Consider the following 25,124-nt stretch of genomic DNA (forward strand, 5'->3'; position numbering starts at 1 on the left):
ACACTCTTAAAAACATGCACCCACTGAATCACCCAACTCACACATCTAGTCACAGAGTCACACACACCCTACCCACACAAACACTCAGGCACCCATACAGATACTCAGACAACCAATCAATAACCCATATAGACACTCATATAGCTATTCAAAAAACCATGCAGCCACTTATACACCAACACACAGACACATACAGACATTCACACAGTTTAGTCACTAGTCTGCAGTAAGATACATGTAATGACTCACTTATAGAGTCAGTTACGCACCTAGAAAATCATCCATTCACATACTTGTACACCCACTTATTTTTCAAGAGGCCTTTCCCTATATATATTAAACATAACAAAACTGTTCAGAAACACAAACTAAATGGATGATGTCATCAGTGATTTCATCAGTGATGTCATTTGAGATGTCATCAGTGATGTCACTGACCATGTCATGAGTGATGTAATATGTGACATCATCAGCAGTGCATTGCGGGGGCGCGAGTTATAGTTAGCTGAACTAAATATAACAGGGGAATTTCTAGGGTTTTGTACGAGGGAAATGTCCAGCTAACTATAACGCCCCTGAAACCTATGGTTTTTTCAGTTAATTTCTAAGGTTTTTTAAATGCCAATTCCTAACTATAACGCCCCTGAAACCTTTGGTTTTTTCAGTGAATATATATATATATCCAACAGAAATGGTAGCCCCAAAGGGAGAAGCCACAGGTACGTGTATAATCCTCACTTTATTAACGTTGACAGCTTGCAGGCAGATACAGGGCAGTCAAATTTCAACACAAGTATTAAGCCACACCAGATGCGTTTTGGAAATCCATTTCCCTTCTTCAATGGCTTTTGGGCCTGGGATAGCGCCACGACTGTGGTATCCATGTGACAGGAGGCAGTTTTCCAAGGTGACTGCTACAAAGCAGAACAGGCATGTGTTCATTAAGGTCATCAGAGGTTCCGCATCTTTGGCTGTAAGTGTCTCTGTAGTTTTTGGGATGATGTCGAACTGGCTATTGTATGTGAACAACTGAGCTCAAGCCTAAGTGGAAAGAAAGCCAAATCAAAATTCTATCCCCAATGGCCTCCGGGCAATAAAATAGATATCTTCCAAGAAGCAGTAACACAAGATATCTACAAAATTAAACCAACACGTTATAAAGATAACTTGACAAAGGAAGAGAGATCTGCAATATGGAACCTGACACAAGATGACCAAATAGTAATAAAAGTCGCCAATAAAGGCAGAAATATCATTTGGGACAAAAAGGATTATATCAAAGAGGCACACTCTCAACTAAACAACCTTGAGTATTATGTCAAACTAAAATCAAATCCAATACCTGAGTTTAAAAACACCTGGGATTTCCAATTGGACAAATGGCACAACATGAACGTCCTGGATGAGGATGAAGTCAAGTATTTAAAAACGGAATCTCCAATCACGGCAACGATGTATTTCCTGCCTAAAATACATAAACATGCCACCAAGCCCCCAGGACGACCAATAATTGCAGCCAATGGATCTTTGATGGAAGCTGCCGCTAATTATGTGGATTTATTTCTGTTACCTTTTGTTCAAAATTTAACATCGTATATAAAAGATACAAGTGATTTTTTGAGGCACATACAAGATATCCCATGGCAAAGTTCCTACAAACTAATAACTATGGATGTAATCTCACTGTATTCAAATATTGAAAACCACATAGGATTGACAGCTTGTAAATATTTTTTAAGCAAACGGAACATCCAATATCAAAAGCATAACGAAATGTTATTACAAATGATTGAAAATTGCTTGACTAAAAATATCTTCCTATTTGGTGATGAACTATATATGCAATCAAAAGAGACAACAATGGGATTTTCTTTTAGTCCCTGTTATGCCTGCCTAGCAATGGGCCGGTGGGAGCAGCACCTTGCTTGGCATCCAAACCACATGAATATGTCAACAAGACCATAAGTTGTCTGAGATTCATAGACGATCTTTTAATAATCTGGGTTGGTACTGAGCTAGAATTCAAACAGTATTTTGAAAAACTCAATAGTACAGAAGCGAACCTACATTTTACTTATAAAATCAATCTGGAAAGAGTAACTTTTCTAGACACTGAAGTCTATGTCAAAAATGGGAGGATACACACAACTTTGCACCGAAAAAAAACAGCGACCAATGCTATTTTGCACGCACATAGCTTCCACCAAATCTCACTGATTCAAAATAGTCCATATGGAGAATTTCTACGCATAAGAAGAATATGCTCAGAAAACAAAGAATGGCAAAAACACAAAGATCAAACTGCACAAAGATTTAGATGCAGGGGATATAAAGAAGAAACAATAACGAGATACCGGAGAAGAGCAGAATTAAAAACAAGAGATGAAATAATCGAAGAAAAAGTACCCAACAAGGAAGAAACTAAAATTCGACTGATTATCACACAGTCTCAAGAAGCCAAGCAAATTAAAGATATTCTAAAAAAGAATTGAAAAACTTTGCAGGTGGATTCAACACTAGCAACCATCATGGGTGACTGTCCAAACGTCACATTTAAAAGGGCACGAAATCTAAAAGATACTCTCGTACAGAGTCATTTTTGGAAAAATAAAAACAAAGCATCACAATGGCTACAGACAACTGGTTTCAATGAATGACATAATTGCAAAGTTTGTCAGATTGCACGCAACATCAAGGAGGTAATTTGGGCAAACAAAAAAAATATGGAAAATACAAAAATTAATAATGTGTAAAACAGTTTGTAGTCTATGTGATCGAATGTCCATGCCACCTCAAGTACTTTGGAAGTACGATATGCGAGCTCACAATAGCCAAGGATAGAAGTAATGCGGTGTCTAAACATATGGAGCAAGCACATAATAGTGATTGGAAACAAAATTAGATTTTATGGTATTGAGACTGTAGAATAACATGTAAGAGGAGGAAACCGAGAAAAAAGACTGCAACAAAAAGAATCGCGACAAATACTTGTGCTACGCACATACATAACCAGGTTGGTCTTAACCAGAATGAAGAACTTTATGTATACTTATAATTGCAAAATCATTATGCCATGCTTACCCTGTATTAGGGTTTTTGCCCTAATTTTAAAAGTAACTTTATTCTTGTATTTTGAACACTTTTATATTTTATGTTTTGGCACAATTAACACATAAACGACGGAATAATTTCCCACTGGAGGGTTTCATCAATATACAGCAATATTTTTAGCTGTTAAACTCGAGTGATTTAAAGAAATATGTTAGAAATTCCGGACGCGGTAATAAAACCCCACAAGAAGGGAGAAATGTCATTATTCATTGCTACTCGCATATGTAAAATGAGTATTAACAAAGTAACTACAAAGGAATCAAAACCTTCAGGGCTTTTTGTGTGTAATACTGTGGTTCAGGTTGCAAAACTACAGGGACTACAATGCATTGTGCCATGTTTAGTAAACTTTTTTTTTTTTTTAAATGGGTTGTGACAGGAAGTCATGTGACTTTTCAAATAAGTAGGTTGTGAGAAAAACAGAATTCAACCGTGACCAAGGTCTCATGAAGACCGAAACGCGTTGGTTTATACCTATGGATTAACCCGTATCCATGATTTCTGGTTGAATAAACACCTTGAATAACCTTTCGTGAGTGTACTCCGTCTGTCCTTTCATCTCGGGAGGATTCGTTGGATGATATATGTGTGGGTGTAATCTATATTCACTAAAAAAAGCAAAGGTCTAAGCTTAGTTATAGTTTGGAAAACTTTATTGATTCTTTCTTTACAAACACAACTTAAACTAGGCAAACAAAAAATTCTGCTAAAGTCATAGTTGTAAAATAAATTGATAATTTACTCTTTGTACACAATCACAACTTAAACTCCACAAATATTAGAAATTCAAAAGATATAGTAATAACTTAAAATGATAGAGGGGAGTGGGGAAGAGTGGAGTGGCATACAGTAGGGTGGTGTATCCTAGATTAGATTGCTGTGGTGTAGTGTGGTGGTGTGTCATAGAGTAGGCAGGAGTGGCGTGTCAGAGTACAATGTCGTGGAGGGTTGTAAAGTGGAGTGCCATAGAGTTTGGTGGCCTGTCGTACAGTGGAATGACGTCTTGTACAGTGGAGAAGGTGTTTCACAGAGTGCACTGACATGGAATGTCGTACAATGGAATAGAATGTCATACACTGCAGTGGTATAGGATAGGGTGAAGTGACATGTTGGTAAATGTTGTACAGTGGAGTGGCATACAGGGGAGAGGCATAGACTGTAGTGTCGAGTGTTGTGTCACGGCATTGAGTTTCGTGGTGTAGAGTATAGCTGTGTAGTACACCATTTGCAAAGGGTTAAACATAACTAAATCGCTTGACAACTAAGGCTATAATACAATGAAATAATAAACCACACTTAAAGGCCATTGGCTTTAACATAAGCTCTGAAAAATTCATAAATTAGACTTAGTCTTTAGTGTACCTTTTCCTATTAAACAGTTCAAACTGTTGGCCAGTTATATAATAATTCCCAATAAATCATTCACCCTATAGCATTCAGCAGTGGCTTGTCACAATAACTAACTTAGGCCTACTGTATTGAGCATTACCACAAAGCAGTTCCTCCTAACAGCATCTAACTATGATTATCGCTGTGAAAATCTTCTACCGCTGTGCATTTGTCAGCAGGGGTTAATCAACACTGAAACCATTGCCTGTTGTGGTAAGCAGTTATGTTCAGTCTAGAAAGTCTCTCCACAGGCTTTAACATAGTGTAATACAAATCAACCTCTAAAGCAAACCTATGCTTTTTATCACTGGAGTTTCATCATAACCTACTCAGTCCTATTGTATTGTGTATAAAATTTCCCACAGGTGCTGATAATGTATGCAGTCCCAAGATTACATATATGTGAAAAATTGCAGTAACCAAAAAATATACAATCCAAATCCCTCCAAGAAGGGAACAAGAAGTGTCACAGGGAAAATCTTTTACCACCAGAGTTTGTCAGAGTGGTTGTCCGATGGCAAAACAATTGCCTGCTATGGTAATCTTTGAGATCTCAAGAAATAAAATATATGTCAACAGGTTTAAATCCACCCTCAAATGCTCTGCTTTAATATGAACTTTTCATCATAAATAAATCAGGCTGACTGCCTTTATTGTAACTTTTCAAAGCCTACAACCTTGATTATTGGTGTGTCACCATAATCAACTCAGTCCTGCTGTATTAACCTCTTCAATGCCCGTGACGAGCTGGTCTCGTCATGGGCCGCGGTTGCGCTGTGCCCATGACGAGACCAGCTCGTCACAAACCCCGCCCGCTAATGAAACGGCCGGCACAGGGCGGGGAAAGGGGCGGGCACTGAAGGGGTTAAACATTCACTTACAAGCAAGGCAAAAAGTGCAATAGAAGCACTTTTTTTCTGTGGAAACAAATAACTTCTTCCCAATCAAATCTGTACTCTAGTTCGCATATGGCGAAAACTAGTTCCCCTCTCTAGTGCGTTTTAAAGCTTTTTGATGTTAATTAAATAGAACCTGGGGTGACGGTTGCCCTATTTAAGCAGACCAAAAACAAAATAAAAAAATACTCGCAAGGGTCTACTTTTATTTTTTTAAATGTATTCTATTTAATGTTAAATTAAGTTTATAATTATTAGATAATTATTTATTATTTTACAATTAAATAAGAACTTAGTTAAAATAAAAATTCTTTTAAAAATGAAACTTAATTTATTTAAATGAAACCAAATAATGTAATCCTTATTATATCATAAAAATAAACGTGTTACTGTGAGTGATTTGTTAATATTCTTTAAGAAATAGTATGAATTCATCAAATTTTTTTAATGGAATACATGTTTCATTTAGGTGTCAATGTGCTGCAACATTTTGTTTTTGTAATTTTATTTGTTTCTTTGTTAGTAAATCTTTGAAAGAATTGTAACTGTATTTGTTGTGTTATATAGATATATATATATATATATACACACACACACAAAATGCACAACAGCTAATACAGATTGCCGACCCTACTACCGTGTTGTGTGTGTAACTGGGCGTGGTACCCCCATTGATCAGAAATGAGCAATGGGAGTGGGTCAAAGTGTAATCTACCTAATATAATATTTATTCAGTAGTTTGCAAATTGTGCAGCCAGATTTCTCTAAAGCAAACACGACTGCTTTTGTTGAAAAAAATAAAAAATTCAACTGTTTCTTTTTTCTAAAAGTTTCCCCTGAACTTTATTCACCACAAAGGCGAAACGGTCCAAGGGGATCCCTAACCTTTTGCAAATTGGCTATCCCCAACTAGGGAGTTTGTAATATTTCTAAGGTTTGTTACATCCATTATGGCCGTAAACCAGTGATACATATGGCTTCCAAGCATCAATTTGTAATTCATTTTAGTATACAGTAAAACTTTACTGACTGCTAAAGTTGGTTTAGAGCAACCTTCCAGAGGTCGCAAACCCACACATTTAGCAAATTACAGTTTGAGACAGCTAAAACGTTTAGTACATCTGGCCCTTAGATCTAAATATTAATGCCTTAATTAAATATTTGTGTTCTGTGTCTTTGCTTTGTTATTTAGAACTGTGGTTGATAAAACCTTTACAACATTTATGAAATATTCCTAAAATATGCATCAGTAGCAAACTTGTTTAGGAAGTAGATCGCTTAATCTGTCTCTAGTCAAGTCCTTCAAAGTAAATAACAACAACAAAAACCCTGTCGGCAAGCATGAGAAAATGTGGGGAGATAAGAATATAAAGACATAACAAAGTATAGACAATTCAAAGTGCACAAAGTCAGACTGCAAACTTCACGAGCACAACCGCATGGTGCATGTGCAATAGTACAAGGCGTCATGTTTCTGAACAATTCACCTGGCGCAGAGGTGTGCTGATTGAGGTTTTTGGTTTGACTGCGCTTCTGCTGGCAACACTCACAGGGAATGAAGCAATACCAACCATGTAATAAGTGAGCTGGATACATTTTTCTGAACTCATAATTAAAAGAAGCCTTGTCGGGTTATATTGCTTTATGACTGTGCAGTAAAATGTTGTCACAACCTTGAAACAGATGGAGCCTTAGACGAGCACATAGTTGCGCTATGCGAATCCTTTGTACTACATTTACTGCTTTTATGGTGAAGAGTGGAAGCAAATCGGCCCAGGGACTCTGGACCGGCCTTCCATTTTCTTCTCCTCGTGCACCAACAAATGCATTGGCTGCTGATGTTAGAAACTGTGTTTTTGATTGAGGGGTATGAAAAACCTGATCAAGCAACAATCACAATCCTTGTCAGGGTGGGCCACAAATGTCACCAGATTAACTTGTGCTGAACTTTTTGGTAGTTTTGTATGAAAGAAGTCAGGCTTAAATTAGAGGCAATGTGTGATGCATTTATGCAGTACTCAAACAGTAATAAAGTGAAAACACAAGACAAGAAAAATCCCACACCAATTTAGAACAAGCATTTGCAATGCAATAGGTTTCACATTTGCAAGAGTTTGAGCTATTGGCATTGTAATTGACAATGCCTTTTATGTATGTGTTTTGAAAACCTGCAAGTGGTGCATAAGCACGCACTTTGTACAGATAGTCCTTGCTTACAAGAAGCAAGGCTGGCAGTAAAAGAGGCGCAGTTATTGCCAGCCTTGCTTCTCGTAAGCAACGGCTATAAGTACAGCGTGCATGTTTAGGCACCGCTTGCAAGTTTTCAAAATACATAAATAAAGGGCATTGTCATTTACAATGCGAATAGTTCAAACTCTCGCAAAAGCGAGACCTATTGCATTGCAAATGCTTGTTCTTAGTGGCCAGGGATTGATATATAGGGCAGAGACAATGACCGTCCTACATCTTTTAAAGACATGGGTGCTGGGCTAGCAAAATGGCCATAAAAATGTACACTCAAACCTTCTCCAAGCTACCAAAAGTAACAGCCTCCCAGAAGGATGATTAACTTTTCATCATTCACACACAGGACTTCATCAATACTTTAACTGCTCTTGGTGGGTTTTGGGGTGGGGGTTGTAAGTAACTATAATGCATTAAGCACTGGCCTGCATGTTTGCTATACAGACCAGGCGCTAAAAGTGGGTTATCAGGGTAGTGGGCATTTAGAAACAAGTTATTTTCTGGGCACACAGAACTTCCACTCATATACGTGTTAGGGCTGGGAGGTGATAAACTGATGACACGATATGTTCAGCCAAGTTTCCAGGCGTGTCTTGCACCCTAGAAGTGATGGCTCAGTCTTGAAGGTTGGGTCTGCCTCTATAGGTCTTCGGCGTGACTTTCAGGCAGTGCTACAAAGTGTACAGGGCAGAAAGGCTCCGAAAGCTACAGGACTCTCAAACGTGGCCCTACAGGTCACATATAGGAATGGATGTGTGGTAAAGAATGTTTTTAGCGCTACAAACCGAAATGTGGCCAATGGCTTTCAGACTTAAGTGCTCTAGGGTGTGTTACAGCAGTTGGGGACCAGTGGACAGGGGGGACAGATAGTCCACTGAGGCCGGGAAGTAGTAACCAAAACCGCAACTGAGTAACCATGTTAGACAACAAACGGGCCGGCCCCACTGCCACTGCAAGTAGTCATGCAAACCTTGTCAGTTATTTTTCCTCTTTACTGATGCACCCATGCATAACCAGGGCTACTGGAATTATGGGAAGTGCAGCCACAGCGTCTTTTGCATAACTATAAATTTGCTGCATATGCCACATAATCCATCCTCTTCCACATTCAGCAGATTAACAAACACAATGGTTTGTAGCTCAAACGGTTCCAAACTTACTTAAAATGCATTGAACTGCATTATCGCGCAGTTGAAGGCCCTTTGCAAAGGTTGAATAGTTACATTTTTGTTGCTTATTGCTATATTTGGGTTTTGAACTGGTAGTAATGAGGTGCAACCAATGACCAGACAATGTTGACAAGTTTGAAAATGACAAAATAATGAAGTAATGCAATTACGAAATGTGTCACATGATGCCGTTTTATTTGCTTTTCTTGTCGCATCATTTACTCGCCCCTGCCGCATAATTTGGCCCTCTCCTGCTGCATAATTGCAGTGGCCCTGGCAATAACAAATGTAAATGATACTGGGACCCACGTCACGTTAGCAGGCGCTTGCTTCGCTTCTTCGAGTGTAATTACAATCCACGCTTGAGGTCTGCAGCCCCGGCGCTCAGGGCTGGGGCGGACACATGGCTCATCTGAGAGTTCGGATGGGTAGATATCACTGCCGCGGCAGAGGAGGAAAGAAAGAACTAGTTTTCTGTTGGTGAAGAAAGGCCGCTTCACGTTTTTAAGGGCCAGGATGAGGAAGAACTTTTAAATAAATTATCTGTTAGTTTTCCACCTGCAAGGTTGAAAATGTTCATCCCCTCTACTAAAGAATGCTTGCGCCTACAGCAGCACTGGACGTCGTACTGCAAGCACAAATCTGATCTTATAAAATGTTGTTGTTTACTCAGAGCCTGCTTCACGCATTCCACAGAGTAATCAGTTTAATGGCATCAAATCCTTCAAAGGGCTGCTGTAGTTTTTTTTTTTTATCTTTCTCGGGTAGCAGACAATTTGCTTTTCCAGTTTCCTTTTATATGCATTTTACAACTTTTACACGCTCTTTAATGACACCTAGCCATCTCCACACCATCTCCTTGCATTCCCCTTACATTGCGTGTTCATGTTTTATTACTCCTAAAAGATAGCTATCTTGTGCTCCTGCTCCTCCACTTAAACTCTGCAACGAAAGCATTTCGAAACTTCATTACAAACGGAGCTGTCGCTATACATTTTGGGAGCCTGACACATCGCTATCTACTACGCCTTAAATATGGTAAGTTCTAAACAATAGTGCGATTAACCCATGTTTTACTTTTACTTATAATAACTCTCTCTGCACAGTATGCTTTTTAAAGTAAAATAAAAATGAAGATGGGAGCGTGGCTGCTGCACTCGTCGCTCCTCTCCTGGGGCCCTGGGGGCTGCATTGTTAATGTTAATATACTGGCGGCGCCACTTGCCTTGGCTGTTAGTCTGGGTCAGCTGTGGGTGTGTTTGTGTGGGGGGGGGGGACTGCGAGTGAGTGAACCATCAAGTCCAGCTATGGTTTATTATTTCATGGAATAACAACAGCATCGCTGCACGCCCCTGGAGATGGAGGAGCGTGAGGCAGAGAGGAGACACCATGCACGTGCACATCGCCTGTCCGTGCGCGCACATGGTTTTTTTGTCTCCCTTCCAGCACCAAAGCGACAACAATAGTCTCGCCAAGCGAAGCAGCGCATGCGTTGCATTCACTAGCGAGACCTAAAAATAGAGTAACATTTTATAAATAATTTTAAACCAAAATGACTTGAATCCATTTAGAAGAACAGGAGTTATAAAATGTTAAACTTTGTAATGCATTCTAACTACAAAACGTATCAACCTTGAACATCTAGCTGCGCAAGACTGGGGCAAAGTCAAAAGTTAAAGCAGAACGCGAAGGAGTGACGTTTGGATACTAGAGGAGGCCTGGTCTCAGCTTGCCTTCAGACTTAAAAGAAATTTTAAAGAAAGGTGTCTGAGATGCTAAAGTTAATTGGTGCAAGTAGGGCAAGGTAGCCGGCTGTGTCCAAGGAGAAGGCTTCGTCATCAGGGAGCCACTGGACAAAGTTGCGATGAAGATTCCTATGTTCAGACTTTGTCATTTTTTTGGGAGTTCCAGCTTTCTAGCTAGGTGAAACTGCAGTCTGTATCCAGCGAGGGCTACAGGAGGCCGGATACCCTTCCAGGATTCGTTTTTGTGGAGAAGAACATAGCGGGAGCTACCTCAAAGCCAGACCGGCCAGTGATGTGCCTTTGGCGGATCAGAGAGCAGCTAAGTTTCAGACTTCCCTTGGGTCTCATAGCACTGTTGAGCAAAACATTTGCCAAGTTTCAAGTTTTGAATTTTGCCTTGTTATGCACATTTAGCACCACTTCCAAGGGTTCAGGACACCGCTTGTGAGTGTTTGGACTCACTTAAGGCTGTATCAAGGTGATCTTTAGAAGTTGTTGGAGCTTTTGTGTCCCTGTCGCTCTGAACATAAGGCCAGCAAACAAGACCTTGGAGTCCCTCTTATAGGCCTGGTTCAAGCAGCAAGGCAGTCCTCCATCAGCAGGGCAGTCCTTTCAAGGTTCAAGAAAGGCTTGAAGCAGAAGTGCAGGCCTCTGAAATGCAGGGCAGGGTCTGTGGGTCAAAATGTTTATATCTGGTGCCAGGTTTGAAGAGTATGAAACTTATCGAGTCGCCCTCCCAAACGGCTCTCGGATATCCATGCTCTGGTCACAGGATATTTTGGGTCAAAAAAGGCTAGTGTGAAGTCCTTTGTGTGTGTGCTGAGGCAGCCCTTTTGTAAGTGGGGTTGTGCACAGCTCCGTACTTTCTATTCTGGCAGGATGGTCCATCTTGCCATCATGGAGGCCCTCTTTGTGACATTCTATGGGAGAAATACACAAAGGCCAACTGGCACTTCCACCCAGTCATGTGACCCAGGAAAACGGACTGCAGGCACCAAATGGTTAGGACTAGAAAATGTCAACTTTCTAAAAGTCAGATTTTTTGTGTTGTGAATCAAAATCCGACTTTACCATTAAAATGGATTTTAAATTACAGTACTTTAGTGTCCAAACATGACATTTCTACCTCTTCTTAAGCAAAACGTATCACTTATTTAATGTAATAAGCTAACCCAATGTTACCCAATGGAGTGGTAGTCGTTGCAGTAGTGAAAAATTAATTTAAGAGTTTTAAGGAGAGAGCACAAGCATGTTAGCACTGTTTAGTAGTTATAAATGTACAGAGTCCAAAAAGCCATCAAAATGGGTTCAGAAAATGATAGGGTTAAAGGCAAAAAGTTTAAGGGGGTGACCCTGCAGTGTGGGCCGAGTTCAACAGCTGAGAACCAATGGTGTGCATATACGCATTTTAGATAGTTCATCCACTTTGGTGAGTGTACTGATTGAGGTCCTTCAGCTCCTTTCTCGGCCAACCATCTGTGTGAGTGAGACACCAGAGGATCCCTGGGAAATGTGTGAGGAGGGCAGGACACAGGTTCCCTCTTGCTAATGGAACATGCAGCAGAAGAGTTAATACATAGAGAGGGCTTTCGGTAGACTAGAATTTTGACAGAGTGACATGGATCTGGATTGGAGATAACGAATATGCAGCACCTCAGAAAATGGTGAGCATCAACAGGATATTTGCCGAGATCCTATCTGCTGGTATACCTGCCATCAAACCCACCATACCACTTGCAGTTCTACAGGGTAGAAAGGGGCACAGTGAGAAATCCTTGTTCAGAGACATTGTTTCCTTGGTATTGAGAGTCCTAGGATTTTGCCTAGGTCATGTTTTTGTGCAAGAGGTGCCTCCCCAGGTCCTCGACCCTTGGCCGGATTTGGAGAGTACTCCTCCTGGCCTATCTAAAGGTTTCAGCAAATCCATAATGACACCCAGCCTGGCAACACAGCTGAAAGCTACATCAGAACGACTCCCAAGCAATGCAGTGCCCCACTAAGCTTTGCTGCACAGCCACAGGCTTTATCGAAATTGACACCAAGTAGCACAATGCCCCACAAAGCCTCGCCAAACAGTATCATTGGAACCGATGCCAGAAGATGTGAAAACCTCAAAAAGCAATGCTGCGCAACTGCGTATCACTGGCATATGGTACATTCCTCAGCGTGCCAAACTTGGTCCTGTGCCTTGCGTGCACTCTTGTGCGGTCCATTTGAGCTTCTGACTTAGCCCGGACCAACACGACCAGATACCCATAACTGGCGTTTTGTGATATGGGCACTGTTTTACCCTAAATCTTTGAAATTTAGTACCTCCAGCTTTACTGATTGGATTTTTTGTTGTTTTGGTTTCAAATTATTTACTAAATTTTCCTCTATTTTTCTAAACCATTGTGGGACTTAACTTGTGTTTTCACTTTTCTACTGTTAATGTGCGGCATAAATACTTTATAAATGAACTCTAGGATTAGCCTGACTGCATTTGTGCCAAGATACCAAAGGGCTAAGCACAGGTTAATGTTATGACTTTTGGGGTTCACCCTGACAAGGACTGTGGTTGTTGCTTGAGAAGAGTTTCACCTCCCTCAACTTATAACGCAATTTCTCACTTAAAAGCACTGCAAAGTCTCGGTTTCATCATATGATCTGGCCCTAGGCAGCACAATGGAGCACTAGAAAGGAGGTGAGTTGGGAGAAAAAAGATAGTAGGAACTTGATGCATGTAGATCTCACAGCGCACATCCTAAAGGTGGGCAGGAATCACAATACACATGGTGATAATGCCATGGAACACAAACTCTCTCACTAATCTGATTCAGTCCTAGACCCTGTGACTGGTGGTGGGTTATAAATCCACTCCTGCACATGATCTAGATTGCATAGGCCCTCCAATCTGTTATTGGAGTTTGGTAGACACTGAAGAAAGACGGCAAGGAAATCTTGAGTACATCTACTGCAGATCCATGTTAAAATTGAGGAAGGACTATTCAGCGTGCATCTGGGTTTCTTCATGTCCCGGAAACACTAAGCACAGACTATACATAAACTATTGATACTGACAAGCAATCACCAAATAACGCATTCTGAAATAAAAGATGGACTATAAAGTATTTTTTAATATCTCCTCATGTCCCACATATACAGAAGAAATACTGCTTATATTCTCTTTGGGCTTAGGAAAACAGAAGACCCGTTTTATTTATCATATTAGTGCTCTGCAGCACTGGAATACTACATCCCAGAGCCAATACGCTGCCTGACCTTGTGGCAAGATCATAGATGAAACAGTTAAAAAAGCATCTTATTAAGGTTCAAACAAAAGCAGTTCATATTAACCTGTATTCATTGTTTAGCAATATGAAATAATTAAACTGGGAATATTGAAGGGACCCAGAGTAGATGGAAAGCAATAGGACAAATATATTTTCATCAATTACATTTTGATCAGCACCAAATGGTTAGTGGACAAAATAATCACAACACTTTTTCACCATTAATAGCCACTTGAAGCAGAAAGACATAGATACATTGTGCTTTATAATGGTAGAGTGGGAGTACTGCCTTACATCCCAGCACTCCATATGCTCTAATGCATCAGGGTAAATAGAGTACATGATAACACTTACTTCAGTAGTAGTCTTTAATTTTGTACTCTTGTTGGTGCAGCCTGTGCTGTGTAACGCTAGGCATATGTTTCTGGATTCATTCCTTCATCAGTAGAGAGCAACAAGTTATTTTGGGGGTGTTGGAAATCCTGCTCAAAATACACACAGAGGGAATCTTAGAGATGCCCCCTGAAAAACAGCCTAACTCTAGTGCGCTGGCTGAGTGGCTGCTTGCCAGCTGCCTCCACCAGACATGTTTTTGCCGCTCTTGGGGTCCTGAAACAAAGCACATCCTAAGAGGAGGTGCCAAGCCTCCTTCCCCAGGATGGGCAGGGTCCACGAAGGGGAAGCTTCAAAGGCTTGCCGTCTTTGTGAGCTACCTCAGCTATTTGCTGCCCATAGCAACTCGCCCCCACCGATTCCGACCCACCCCTTTGGGTGGGAGAATCAGTGGAAAAACCAAGTTAGGAGGAGAGGGGTGCCCACCTTTGTCAACCCCACCCCTCAGGTGGGGGAGGTGAGGTGAAGCACAACTCTCAGCCCCTGCCATCTTGATGATGGGTGGACCTAGCCATCCCTGGTGAGGCTTATGCCCCCTCCCACTGGAGGGTGGCCTAATAGGGGGTGTACCCACCCCAAGGAAGGGACCCATTAGTCCCAACCTCTACGTACCTGTGATATTAGTATTTAGGTGCAACCCTGAACCTTGCCTTCTCAAACCGGAATGAATCAGAAGAAGAAGAAGGACCGAAGAGCTGTGCTGAAGAAGAAGAGGAGGACACAATATGACTTGATCTCAGCCCTACCGGCCTGTCCTGACCATGACCAACTACAGCAAAATCCTGGTCTGTCCTGCAGCCCCCAAGAACCCGGAGGACTTGCCCTGCCTTTGTCAACCAAAGACTTTGTCTCCCATGAGCATCAGGCTTACTCAAGACCAACTGACTCTGACTCCAGATGACTCCGTGAGGCCCAACAAGCTTCTCACCCGAACCTGCAGACCTTATCTGGGAGAGCCCCCTAACCACGACCGAAGGCGACACCCAGACCGTCTCTCTGACTGAAGCGGTTCGAAAAACCCAACTGCCACTGTGAAAAGTCTGTGAACGTTTGCAGTCACCAGGTTGCATAGACCTCATTCGCAACCCCAGTCACTGCACGCCTCTCAAAAATCCCCAACCTACTCTGCCACATCAACCAAGACCAAAGGTCACTTCTGAGAAACCCTGGGTTTCCCGATGACTGCATCCTACACCTTGCCACCTCAGTGTCACTGACGATGTAGTGTTTGTGCTGGCCATTGGGCCCTTTAGTGCTAAACTCGATGCAAGGAGCTTTTTGTTCTTTTAACCAGGTGGTCTGTCTGTTGGCAGAACCCAACCCGATGACCGTGCTTCGCCCCTTGGCTAACGTGTGGCCCCTGCACTCTGCACCCAGCTGCCTCTGAGCTGCTGGCGGTGTGAACCGAGTGCCCGTCTAACCAAATCCTACTCATGGACCCCACACTCACTTTTGTTCTTTCAGGACTAAGAGGGACTCGTGAGTAACATTGCAAAATTGTACACTGTATAATAAAACACATTAAATTCCTTCCCTTCTCTTAGGAAATGTACCAGTGTGGTATCTAGAGATACCTCACTGAGTAAGAAAAGAAATTTCGATTGCGTATTGCCAATGTACACATTCCTGTAACCAAAGCTAATTCAACATCAAATGCATATTCGTGATACCTTGCCTTTGGGAGTACAATATGGTGTATAATTTGGCTCTAGTAATAGACTAAAACTATTCTTTGAGTGTGTGAAACCATGCTTAATACTACCCTCTGATAAAGCCTTACTGCTCAGCCACATTACCACAAATAGAGAGTAAGGTATTATCTACTTATACCTCTGCCTACCTTTGGCTATCCACTGGACTCTGTGCATACTATACCTTACTTTGGGATAGTATATACAGAGCCAGCTTCCTACAATGGGCATTTGACTTCCAATTTCAAATACTCTCCTTAAGGAATGAGTTTGCGTCCCATATCAGTAACCCTCTTCAATGCTGGCATCCTACCCCACAATCAATGAGCCAGCTGCTCATTGATTATGGAGCAAAAAGCACACCAGCCCAACTCCTCAATCACAGGATCGTAGTTCCCACCTGTACTTTAATAGTCTCCCTTAGAGACATCTTCCTTCACATGTCAAGATCTGTGCAGCCCTCAAACTAACTCGCCCTCTAACTTAACACCACCTTGGATTCCACACCAGCAAACACCTACAGCAGAAATCTACCACATACCCAGCTCACTCTCACTCAGTGCACCCTGCCTCAAGAACATTTCCTACACTTCAAACTCATTAAAATTTCAAGATAACATGTCCAATATCTGGTGTAACACCTAAAAGAAGAACCACTGCCTCAAACCATCTCCCACCAGAGACTGACCTGTCCAACTTTACATGGAAGTTTATAAAACAAGCACATTTCCTGCACTCTGAGCCCTAGAAGCCAAATGGAGAACTATTTACGGAAAATTTAATTTTTTGCAAATTGCCTCAAAATGACATGTACTGATGTAAATGTTCTCAAGACCATGATGCAGCTGATGGTGCATCCTCTCATACATGGTCATCCAGACCACTATATTTCTGAGAACCTCACACTTGAGGGAGCCATAACCTCCCTGCCAAACACAAATAATAAGACCTTGTTTCGAGACAACAAAGCAGACATCTGACCCTCCTAGGTAATCCTGCGTCTTTCACATTGAGATAAAAAAAAAGAACTCCAGTAGATGGAAACAAAGATGTCTATCTCAAAAATTTAATAGAAGTTAAAATTACTACCCCCAGTCCTAATGTAGATAATAAAATCATCCCTCAACTACCTGCTGCACAATTGCATTTTGGCCATGAAACATCACTTTGAGATCGGTGATGTGGTCATCTTCAAGAACCTGCTTAGTCTATGCATCCTAAAACATGGCTGAATAAGTCCTTCCAGCCAATGCAATACTTTCTCTTTCTTGCAGGGTACTAAACCATCAATCCGGATTGAGTTGGAAAATCCTCTGGGAAAGTTAAAATTGATGACAAAGATTCCATTAAAATCAAGAATATTAAAAATGTAAAATTCAAGTAATTGAATGTCTTTCAATTAAAGTCTAGTCCATCGACCTAGTCCCTGCAAAAATTCATCTCATCTATTACCCCCAGGTAACATCATATAATTTATAGATAACATTGATCTCATCACAGATAACTCTACTTAATCGGGTAAAAATAATCTTCCATTGGGAGCTCTTTCTATATTGGGGAGAACCAAGGGAGATAGCAGTGTCACTGCTTGTTTCGTCTTTAGTAAGCAATAACTGTGTTTAATTTACTGACTGCCAGTCCTATGTTAAACATTTGTTTCTCCTCTTCCTTATTGCCAAAGAAGAAATAATCAAATTGAGAAAGTCAATCCAATGGTCCAAACAATTTACTTATCCCCTTTGTCATTGTGTCTATCAAATTCCTGCCATCAGACCACCCAACAAGACTCCAATAGTGGGTCAGAGGCCTTAAGACTATTAATTGTGGAAACTAGTCTGATAATGTATCCCTTTCCTCAAAGGGCAAACCCTCAAATAAATAATTCAACAATCTAATAAACCAACGCTCCGAGACCATGACAGGAATCATGGATGCAACTGCTGCCTTGAAGCTTAAAAGTCCGACCAAAATATCTGTACACTACTACTCCAAAGAGATGAATGAAGAAACGAAGGCCCTTAGAACTACGGAACACATTTTGTGTACAAATTCTTCCCCTTTGACACTTTCAAAGCTGATGATGGAGAGAAAGAAATACAAACACATCTTCAAATGTATATCTATATCAGCCGTGACTTGCCTCCACTGCTTTCTCTCCAATAGAACCCAAGCAGTCCATCTTCCACTCCTCCTCTTTTCCCTCTGTTTGTGGGGCCCTCAAAATTCCTACCTTGGTCCTAACCTCTTCAATATCTACATGAGTTATCTTGATTCTTTGATTTGGTCCTTTGGATTCAGTCTCCTGTCTGATGCAGACAATACCATATCAGTGTCTCTATTAGTGATAACATCGTCCACAATCAAGAAATGTTTGCTTTTGTATGATTGATTTTGCCAGTTCGAGCAACAACTGGCATAAGGTGAAAGGTGACACAACTTAAAGTCTCCTCGTGGACGGTCAGACCTCTATCTGGTCATCTTTTTGGTGGCCCTATGAATTCAGCCCCACACCAGTCAGTGTTTCCACTGCCAAGAACTTGGTCATTATCTTTAATACCTCTCTATCCTTCAAAAGTCCATTCGGGCATGTAGAATCTTTATGCTTTTTCTACCTCTGTTTGTTTCCTCTCTAATCAATGTCTTCAAGAAAAACTGTGGTCCAATCTCTTTTTCTATCCTGTTTCAACTATGAGAACTTCCTTTACCTTGGCTTTCCTACTTAATAATCTCAGCTTCTTCAGGCCATTCAGAATGCAGCTGCCCATATTACCTTCTGAATTCCCCCACATATCACCATTTCTAATCTTCTCAAACTTCTCAAATGGGTACCTGTTGCTAAACACTTAAAAACACAGGCTCTTGCTATCTCAGAAGCAGATCTAAAATTACACTTTCACCCCCTGTTTGTGGTTCGCTTTTTCAAATGTTCCTGATCTCTCTTGCATCAGGCACTCCAGACTCCATGAGTGTAGTTTTTCCTTTCTTATGGACAAACATTGGAACTCAGTTTCCGCTAACCTCTGTAAACTTGACAAATACCTGTCCTCCAGGAAAAACCTTAAAACATGGCTATTCCAGCTTTCGTTATCTCTGTCTTTTGATCCAATCTTTTCTATGACTGGACACCCTAAAGGGCATCATTAATTAATTTCTTCAGCCGTTGAAGAGAAATTGGGCAAGCTAAAGATCATCTTTGCAAAGTGCATGCTCTGGATATAATGAGTATAAATATGTTTTTCACAATGCAACATTTGTGTAAATAAACAACTTATAAAATAGTCAATAAATATTAAGGAGCTCAACACATTTTCATTAGGCTTTAGTGGGATGTTAGGCAGTCACACTTCTCCCTGTGAACCTCATTAATGGAAGCCATACATTTTTATCAATTCTTTCCAAGTACAAAAAGTAATAACGAAACACTCAAAGGCCTTGGGTGGGGGCTATTGGCCATACCTCTGTACCTGTTTGAGGGCCAGTGTAAAGGATAGAAACCACCACACATGCAAGATGTTGATCATTTATACTTTTATTTTACCCATATAACTGCAATGGTTGACGTCACCGACGTTCAACGGACATGGAATACAAGGTGTTGGCTGCTATGCAATATTATCACGCAGGCACTTTTGTTATGCTTTGTTATTGATTAATCAGTGTTGCTAGACCTTCGTCACATAACACCACCCTTTAGAACATCACTCAGTTGTTCACCAGTAAATCATGAAAACTTGCTTTGTACTTTTACCACTTCTTAATTGAATAAAACATTCAGAACACTTTATAAAAAAGGCCAGACTGGGAATTTAGAAAAGCCCTGGAAAAGTTTATAAAGCTAGCTCCACCAACAGCATGTAGCAAAAGGCAGAGCGATTGAGCCTGCCGGGTCTGGAAGCTCAGTGGACTAATGCCTCCACTGCAGGGGCCTGTGTTCGACCTCATGGTCACAGGTTCAAATCCCGGCGGGTCCACTCAGCCTTTCATCCATCTGAGGTCGATAGACTGAGTACCATTGAGTTAAGTAACAAGAATCATCTGTTATTCAGCGCCAAGATACCTCCGGGTGAACGTGTGCTTTACAAATACACGTTATGTTACTGCAAGGTGGCTCTTGGGAGGGAAGGGGGGGTTTCTCCCCCCAAAAAATGTCTGAAAAAATTGCAAATATGGTGTGCTTTACAACACCGATTTCCTTAAAATACCGTGTCCAACAGTTGAATGGATGGTTGAAGACTGGAGATAGGGCTGCATGGCTCAATGAATGAATAGTCTGATGGTGAGGAGTAGGTGGAGAAATTAATTCAAGAATGGATAATAATCAATGCGGACTTGTAGCTATGTGGAGCAAATGGTCTCAATGAACTTGCCAATGGTGGGTGCTGTCATTTTCTTTTTACCATCTGTATTAAAACATTGCCCACCCCAAACACTACTACCACCGATTCCTATGAAACATGCATTGCTTGGATGTGTTCACCAAAGTACGCTTATTCAACACCTCAAATAAATAAACACAAACCATTAAGCTTTGATGTAAAATGAACAGTGAATGAGATAACCAGGAAGTGGTTGAATGGCACAACATGAACCCAGGAAACATTTCCTCAATCCCATCTTCAGCTTGACCAAAGTGAATGACTTCAGGCAATTGCTTTTTACACAGTGCCTCCTCTGCCTATCATCACATGAGAGTACCTTGAAAATACACCAGATCTGGGTATGCCCTGTACATAAGTAAAAGATTGTTCTCTTAATAAACCTAATATAACAACCTAGGCTACGTATAGGGGGTCAAAATACAGCGGACGTTCCTCTTGAGTCACTGATAGCTTGATAGAAGCATAAATGTGTCTGAGTTCATGATTAGAATCTATCCGTCTAACAATTGCCACTCAATTCAATGATGCAACTTCAATGTTTTTCAAAAGCCACATTATAAAGAAACACACGGTTTTGAATTTTGAAGAATCTTTATCATATATGCACTGGACTCTCTGTGCCAGTCTACAGCAGGCTCCTCAGCCCCATCTGCCCCCCAGAACCCCGAAGGTAAGCGCTGTTTGTATTTAGACAAGAACCACCCAAATGCAAAAAACAATTAGTTTTAAATCTTTTAAAAAGTGTGCATTGTTTATTTGTAAAGTGTCAATCACTGCAGGCAGGAAATATGGACCTTCCGACCACCACCAGTAAAACCTCTGCACCCTGCCAGACCACCAGGAAAGCGCCCAGCCTAATTCTAAAAGTCTTTACTTAGTAGGAAACCAGTATTTATTTCCAAATGTTTAATTGTTAAACAGTATTAAAAACGCAAACCTAGCATGTGTGTAGAACTCTCTGGTTTAATAACATGTTATATTTTTTCAGACAATCTGGTTAATTTAAATATACAGCCAGGGATATGACAGCCACAATACCAAGGAACCGTGCAGACCAAGAAAGAAAAACATGCTCCAAGAATCCCTTTTCTAGTGTGAAGGTAAGATAGTTCATGAAAGGCAGTCGTGTTTTTTTTTTAAATGTATTTATTGTATTTTATCGTTTCCAATACACATAACTCAAGCAGTGATACAAATACCATTAATGGCAGAGATAATGTTGCTATGTTGCCGTTCACATAAAGCCGATATTACCATCATACCGTCATAGCCAGTTCTGTGTCTACAACACAGGATTTGGTGTGTACGTGTAAGGTGACGTTAACAGCAATTGCCTACTCGTATTGTTATCTCCAATTGCAGAGCAAGACATAACATTCACGTGCACATCGCCCCAGCTGTGGCCATTTACTTGCAGATGCAGCGATTTACGCAGGGATACTTGACACGTATTCTGCTCATCTTTGAAATCCGCCCATAGTGTTTCGTGGGCAAGTATGTGTACATTAGTGCGGGGTGCTAGATATTTTCAATTTTAAAAATCAACATTGAAACCACAACTAATAAAACATATGAAAATCAAAAGAAAAAGAGATATCAAATATCAAAAGTAATATGGAGCCGTCATTTAGAATACCATTCGATTTTTGTTGTGGTTAAGCCAGTGCGTTTGCAGTTACTGTCGCTGTTTGTAATGTATGTACGATTACATGGATGCTGGGGCAACTTGTGACTAATGTCGTGTCTAGGAAGTGTAACTAAGGCTCAGGGATTCGTCTCCCAACCCCATGATCGCGACCGGGGCCTCCGGGGATGCAACGTGGCTGAGTTATTGAGAAACATTCTAAGCATCATCCCCTGTCTGTTGCACAGGGGGTGCAGGCAATGTAGCATTTGGACGTGTAAGGGCTTTGAGATATCATCCCAGGGTTGTGCTATGGGATACTTTCGCAGCCCTGCCGTTTCTTCCCTGTGGAGGATAGTGCTTTCTGCCCGCGCCCATACTTCTAGGGATTTTATCCAGTTGAGCAACTCCGGGGGATCTTTGTGTTTCCATCTCTTAGTGATCAGTCTTTTTGCGGTTATGAGGCCTAGGTCGAGAAATATGGGGCTTATTTTATTTGCTTTAGTTTGTTTATAAAACCTCGGGATACAGACTTCCCATGTGTTAGGTACCTCGGTGTTAGTGCAGTTCGCGAGAGTCTCCGTTATTGCGTGCCAGTAGGGTAGGAGCAGGGGGCAAGACGACAGCATGTGTAGGAAGTCAGCGCCTAGTAGCCGGCATCGTGGGCAATCAGAGGTGTTGATGTTGAAATATTTATTTATCTTATCTGGGGAGAGGTATGCTCGATGTAGTATGTATGTTTGTATTAGTTTAAATCGTGAGTTGCGTGGTAGGTGTGTGGCGCTGGCAAAGACGCGTTCCCATTCCTTATCAGTCCAAGGATGGCCTCTATCCTCAGCCTAGCGTTCTCGGAGTCTCTGTAGTGGTTTTGTTACGTGGGCGAGCAGGGCCTGTACTAGCCAGTGGATCACGTACGACCCTTCCTCCATTACATGCAAATACTTCAATAACTGATGTGTCGGCAGCTCATACGTCAAGTCTCCCCATGCTTGCGTTAACGTCCGTGTAATGGCTGCATGAAGAAGGAACTCACCCATCGGCAAACCACTGTCTGCCGCCAGAGTCGCAAAAGGTAGAAAAGCACCGTCCGCGTACAGGTCTCCTAGCGTCTCCACTCCCGCCTCAGTTCAGGATGTCAGCGCTACGTCTGTCATCGAGTCTCTGCCTCTGGGCATCCCAATAAGTGGCAGTATTGGTGCATAGGCGACCGTATCTTTTGTAAGTTGCAGGCTTCTCTGGTAACATCTATGGCCTAGGTCAATATGTATCTGCGTAGGGCTGGGGAGTTTCACTAGCGGGTGAAACAAACTATAGATCTTTGCGTGCATCCATAATGATGACTCGGTCGCTGTGTCCACCAGACTTTTGCCACTCAACCATTTTGTAACCCATTGTAGCTGCGCAGCTAGGTAAGAATGTTCCAAATTAGGAAGCGCCAAACCTCCATTCTCAAAAGACACACAAGTGATTGACGGAATGCAGAACAAATCAAAACATTTACCCCCAGTCAAGAGATCTGGGTTAAATCCATCATTCTTTTGCTCACCATGCCACCCCAGTTTAGACCTGGCCATATGCAAATCAGTCTTGACCCTGTGACTCATGGGAACAGTCCAGCCCGAACTGTCAAGCCAGGTCCTCCCTGGACCGGAAACAAGCATCCTAGGACCGGTTTCGGGGTTTCACCCCTCTTCAGCCAGGATAGCTTGATTCCAGTGGCACAGTGAGCCCAGGACTCATGTCTGAGCATACCTGGCGCACTTAGGGCGAGGAAGCAAAAGACACACAAGTGATGGACGGAATGCAGAACAAATCAAAATATTCACCCCCAGTCAAGAGATCTGGGTTAAATCCATCAGACGTGAGTCCCGTGCTCTCCATGCCACTGGAATCAAGCTATCCTGGCTGAAGAGGGGTGAAACCCCGAAACCGGTCCTAGGATGCTTGCTTCCGGTCCAGTTCGGGCTGGACTGTTCCCATTGGGCACAGGGTCAAGACTGATTTGCATATGGCTGGGTCCAAACTGGAATGGTGAGCAAAAAAACTATGGATTTAGGCCCAGATCTCTGTACTGGGGTGAATGTATGGCATTGTTCTGCATTCTGTCCATCAACAGTTCTTTTTGCATTTGTCACCCCGAGTGGGACGGGTATGCTCAGACCTGAGTCCTGAGCTCTCCATGCCACTAGAATCAAGCTATCCTGGCTCAAAAGGGGTGAAACCCCGAAACCGGTCCTAGGATGCTTGGTTTCAGTCCAGGGAGGACCTGGCCTGGCAGTTCGGGCTGGACTGTTTCCATTAGGCACAGGGTCAAGACTGATTTGCATATGGCTGGGTGAGCAAAAAAACGATGGATTTAGGCCCAGATCTCTGTACTGGGGTGAATGTATGACATTGTTCTGCATTCTGTCCATCAACAGTTCTTTTTGCAACCTCCATTCTCAGGCGGCGCATATAATTTTTTCAATGCTATCCTGGGCCTCCCTGCACTCCAGATTAGGCCTCGGATTAGCCCTTCCAATTCCTGAAATAATCGTACCGGGACATACACTGGAAGGTTAGCTAAGTAATACAGTAGCCGTGGCAGTACTATCGTTTTGGTTAGAGTGATCCAGAACTGCATCTACGCCTTGACTGAGGAAATGGCGCGTACTAGGTTACCCTCCAATATGCCCGCGGGGGACCTATAGATGTAGATGCCTAAGTATCTGAATGTGGTCGGATACCAGGTAAGCGCAGTCCCGTTGATAATTATATCCGTCTCAGCCACATCTTCGTGGAAAGAGTGGGTGCCCGATTTAGCCCAGTTGACCTTGAGGCCTGACACTACCTCAAATCTATGGAATAATGTGAATATGGCTGGTGGCACTGTATGTAGGTCCCTTATGTAGAGCAGCAGATCGTCCGCATATAGGGACACTGTATGAAGCCCATCATTCAGAGGAACGCCCCAGTCCACGCCACTCTCTCGGAAGAGAGCTGCCAACGGCTCCATGGCCAGTGAAAAGAGCAACGGGGACAACGGGCACCCTTGCCTAGTTCCCCACCGGACTCGGATTGTGTCAGAAATGAGCTTGCCCGTGCGATCCCGCACTGTGGGGCGGTGATACAGTAGTCGCACCAGTTGCAAATACCAGTCTCCCAGCTTGTACTTACACAGGACCGCCGCAAGATAGGGCCACTCCAATGAGTCGAAGGCTTTTTCCAGATC

At 42.1% G+C, this 25,124-nt stretch overlaps 1 protein-coding gene across 2 annotated transcripts in view; it reads left to right on the forward strand.

Moving 5' to 3' along the window:
- The window catches only part of LOC146806066 (solute carrier organic anion transporter family member 2B1-like), a 456,740-nt gene that overhangs the window by 73,228 nt on the left and 358,388 nt on the right, over positions 1-25,124 (forward strand). Inside the window, exon 2 of one of the 2 annotated variants that reach the window (XM_085623367.1) lies at positions 21,278-21,389. The exons of the other annotated variant lie outside the window; for it this stretch is intronic. Coding sequence (XP_085479493.1) covers positions 21,312-21,389 — 78 coding nt within the window. The 5' untranslated portion in view covers positions 21,278-21,311. The remainder of the gene's footprint in view (positions 1-21,277; positions 21,390-25,124) is intronic. 2 annotated transcript variants of the gene reach the window in all.

This window comes from Triturus cristatus, chromosome 8 (genome assembly GCF_964204655.1).
Source record: "Triturus cristatus chromosome 8, aTriCri1.1, whole genome shotgun sequence".
In the NCBI taxonomy this organism is placed as follows: Eukaryota; Metazoa; Chordata; class Amphibia; order Caudata; family Salamandridae; genus Triturus; species Triturus cristatus.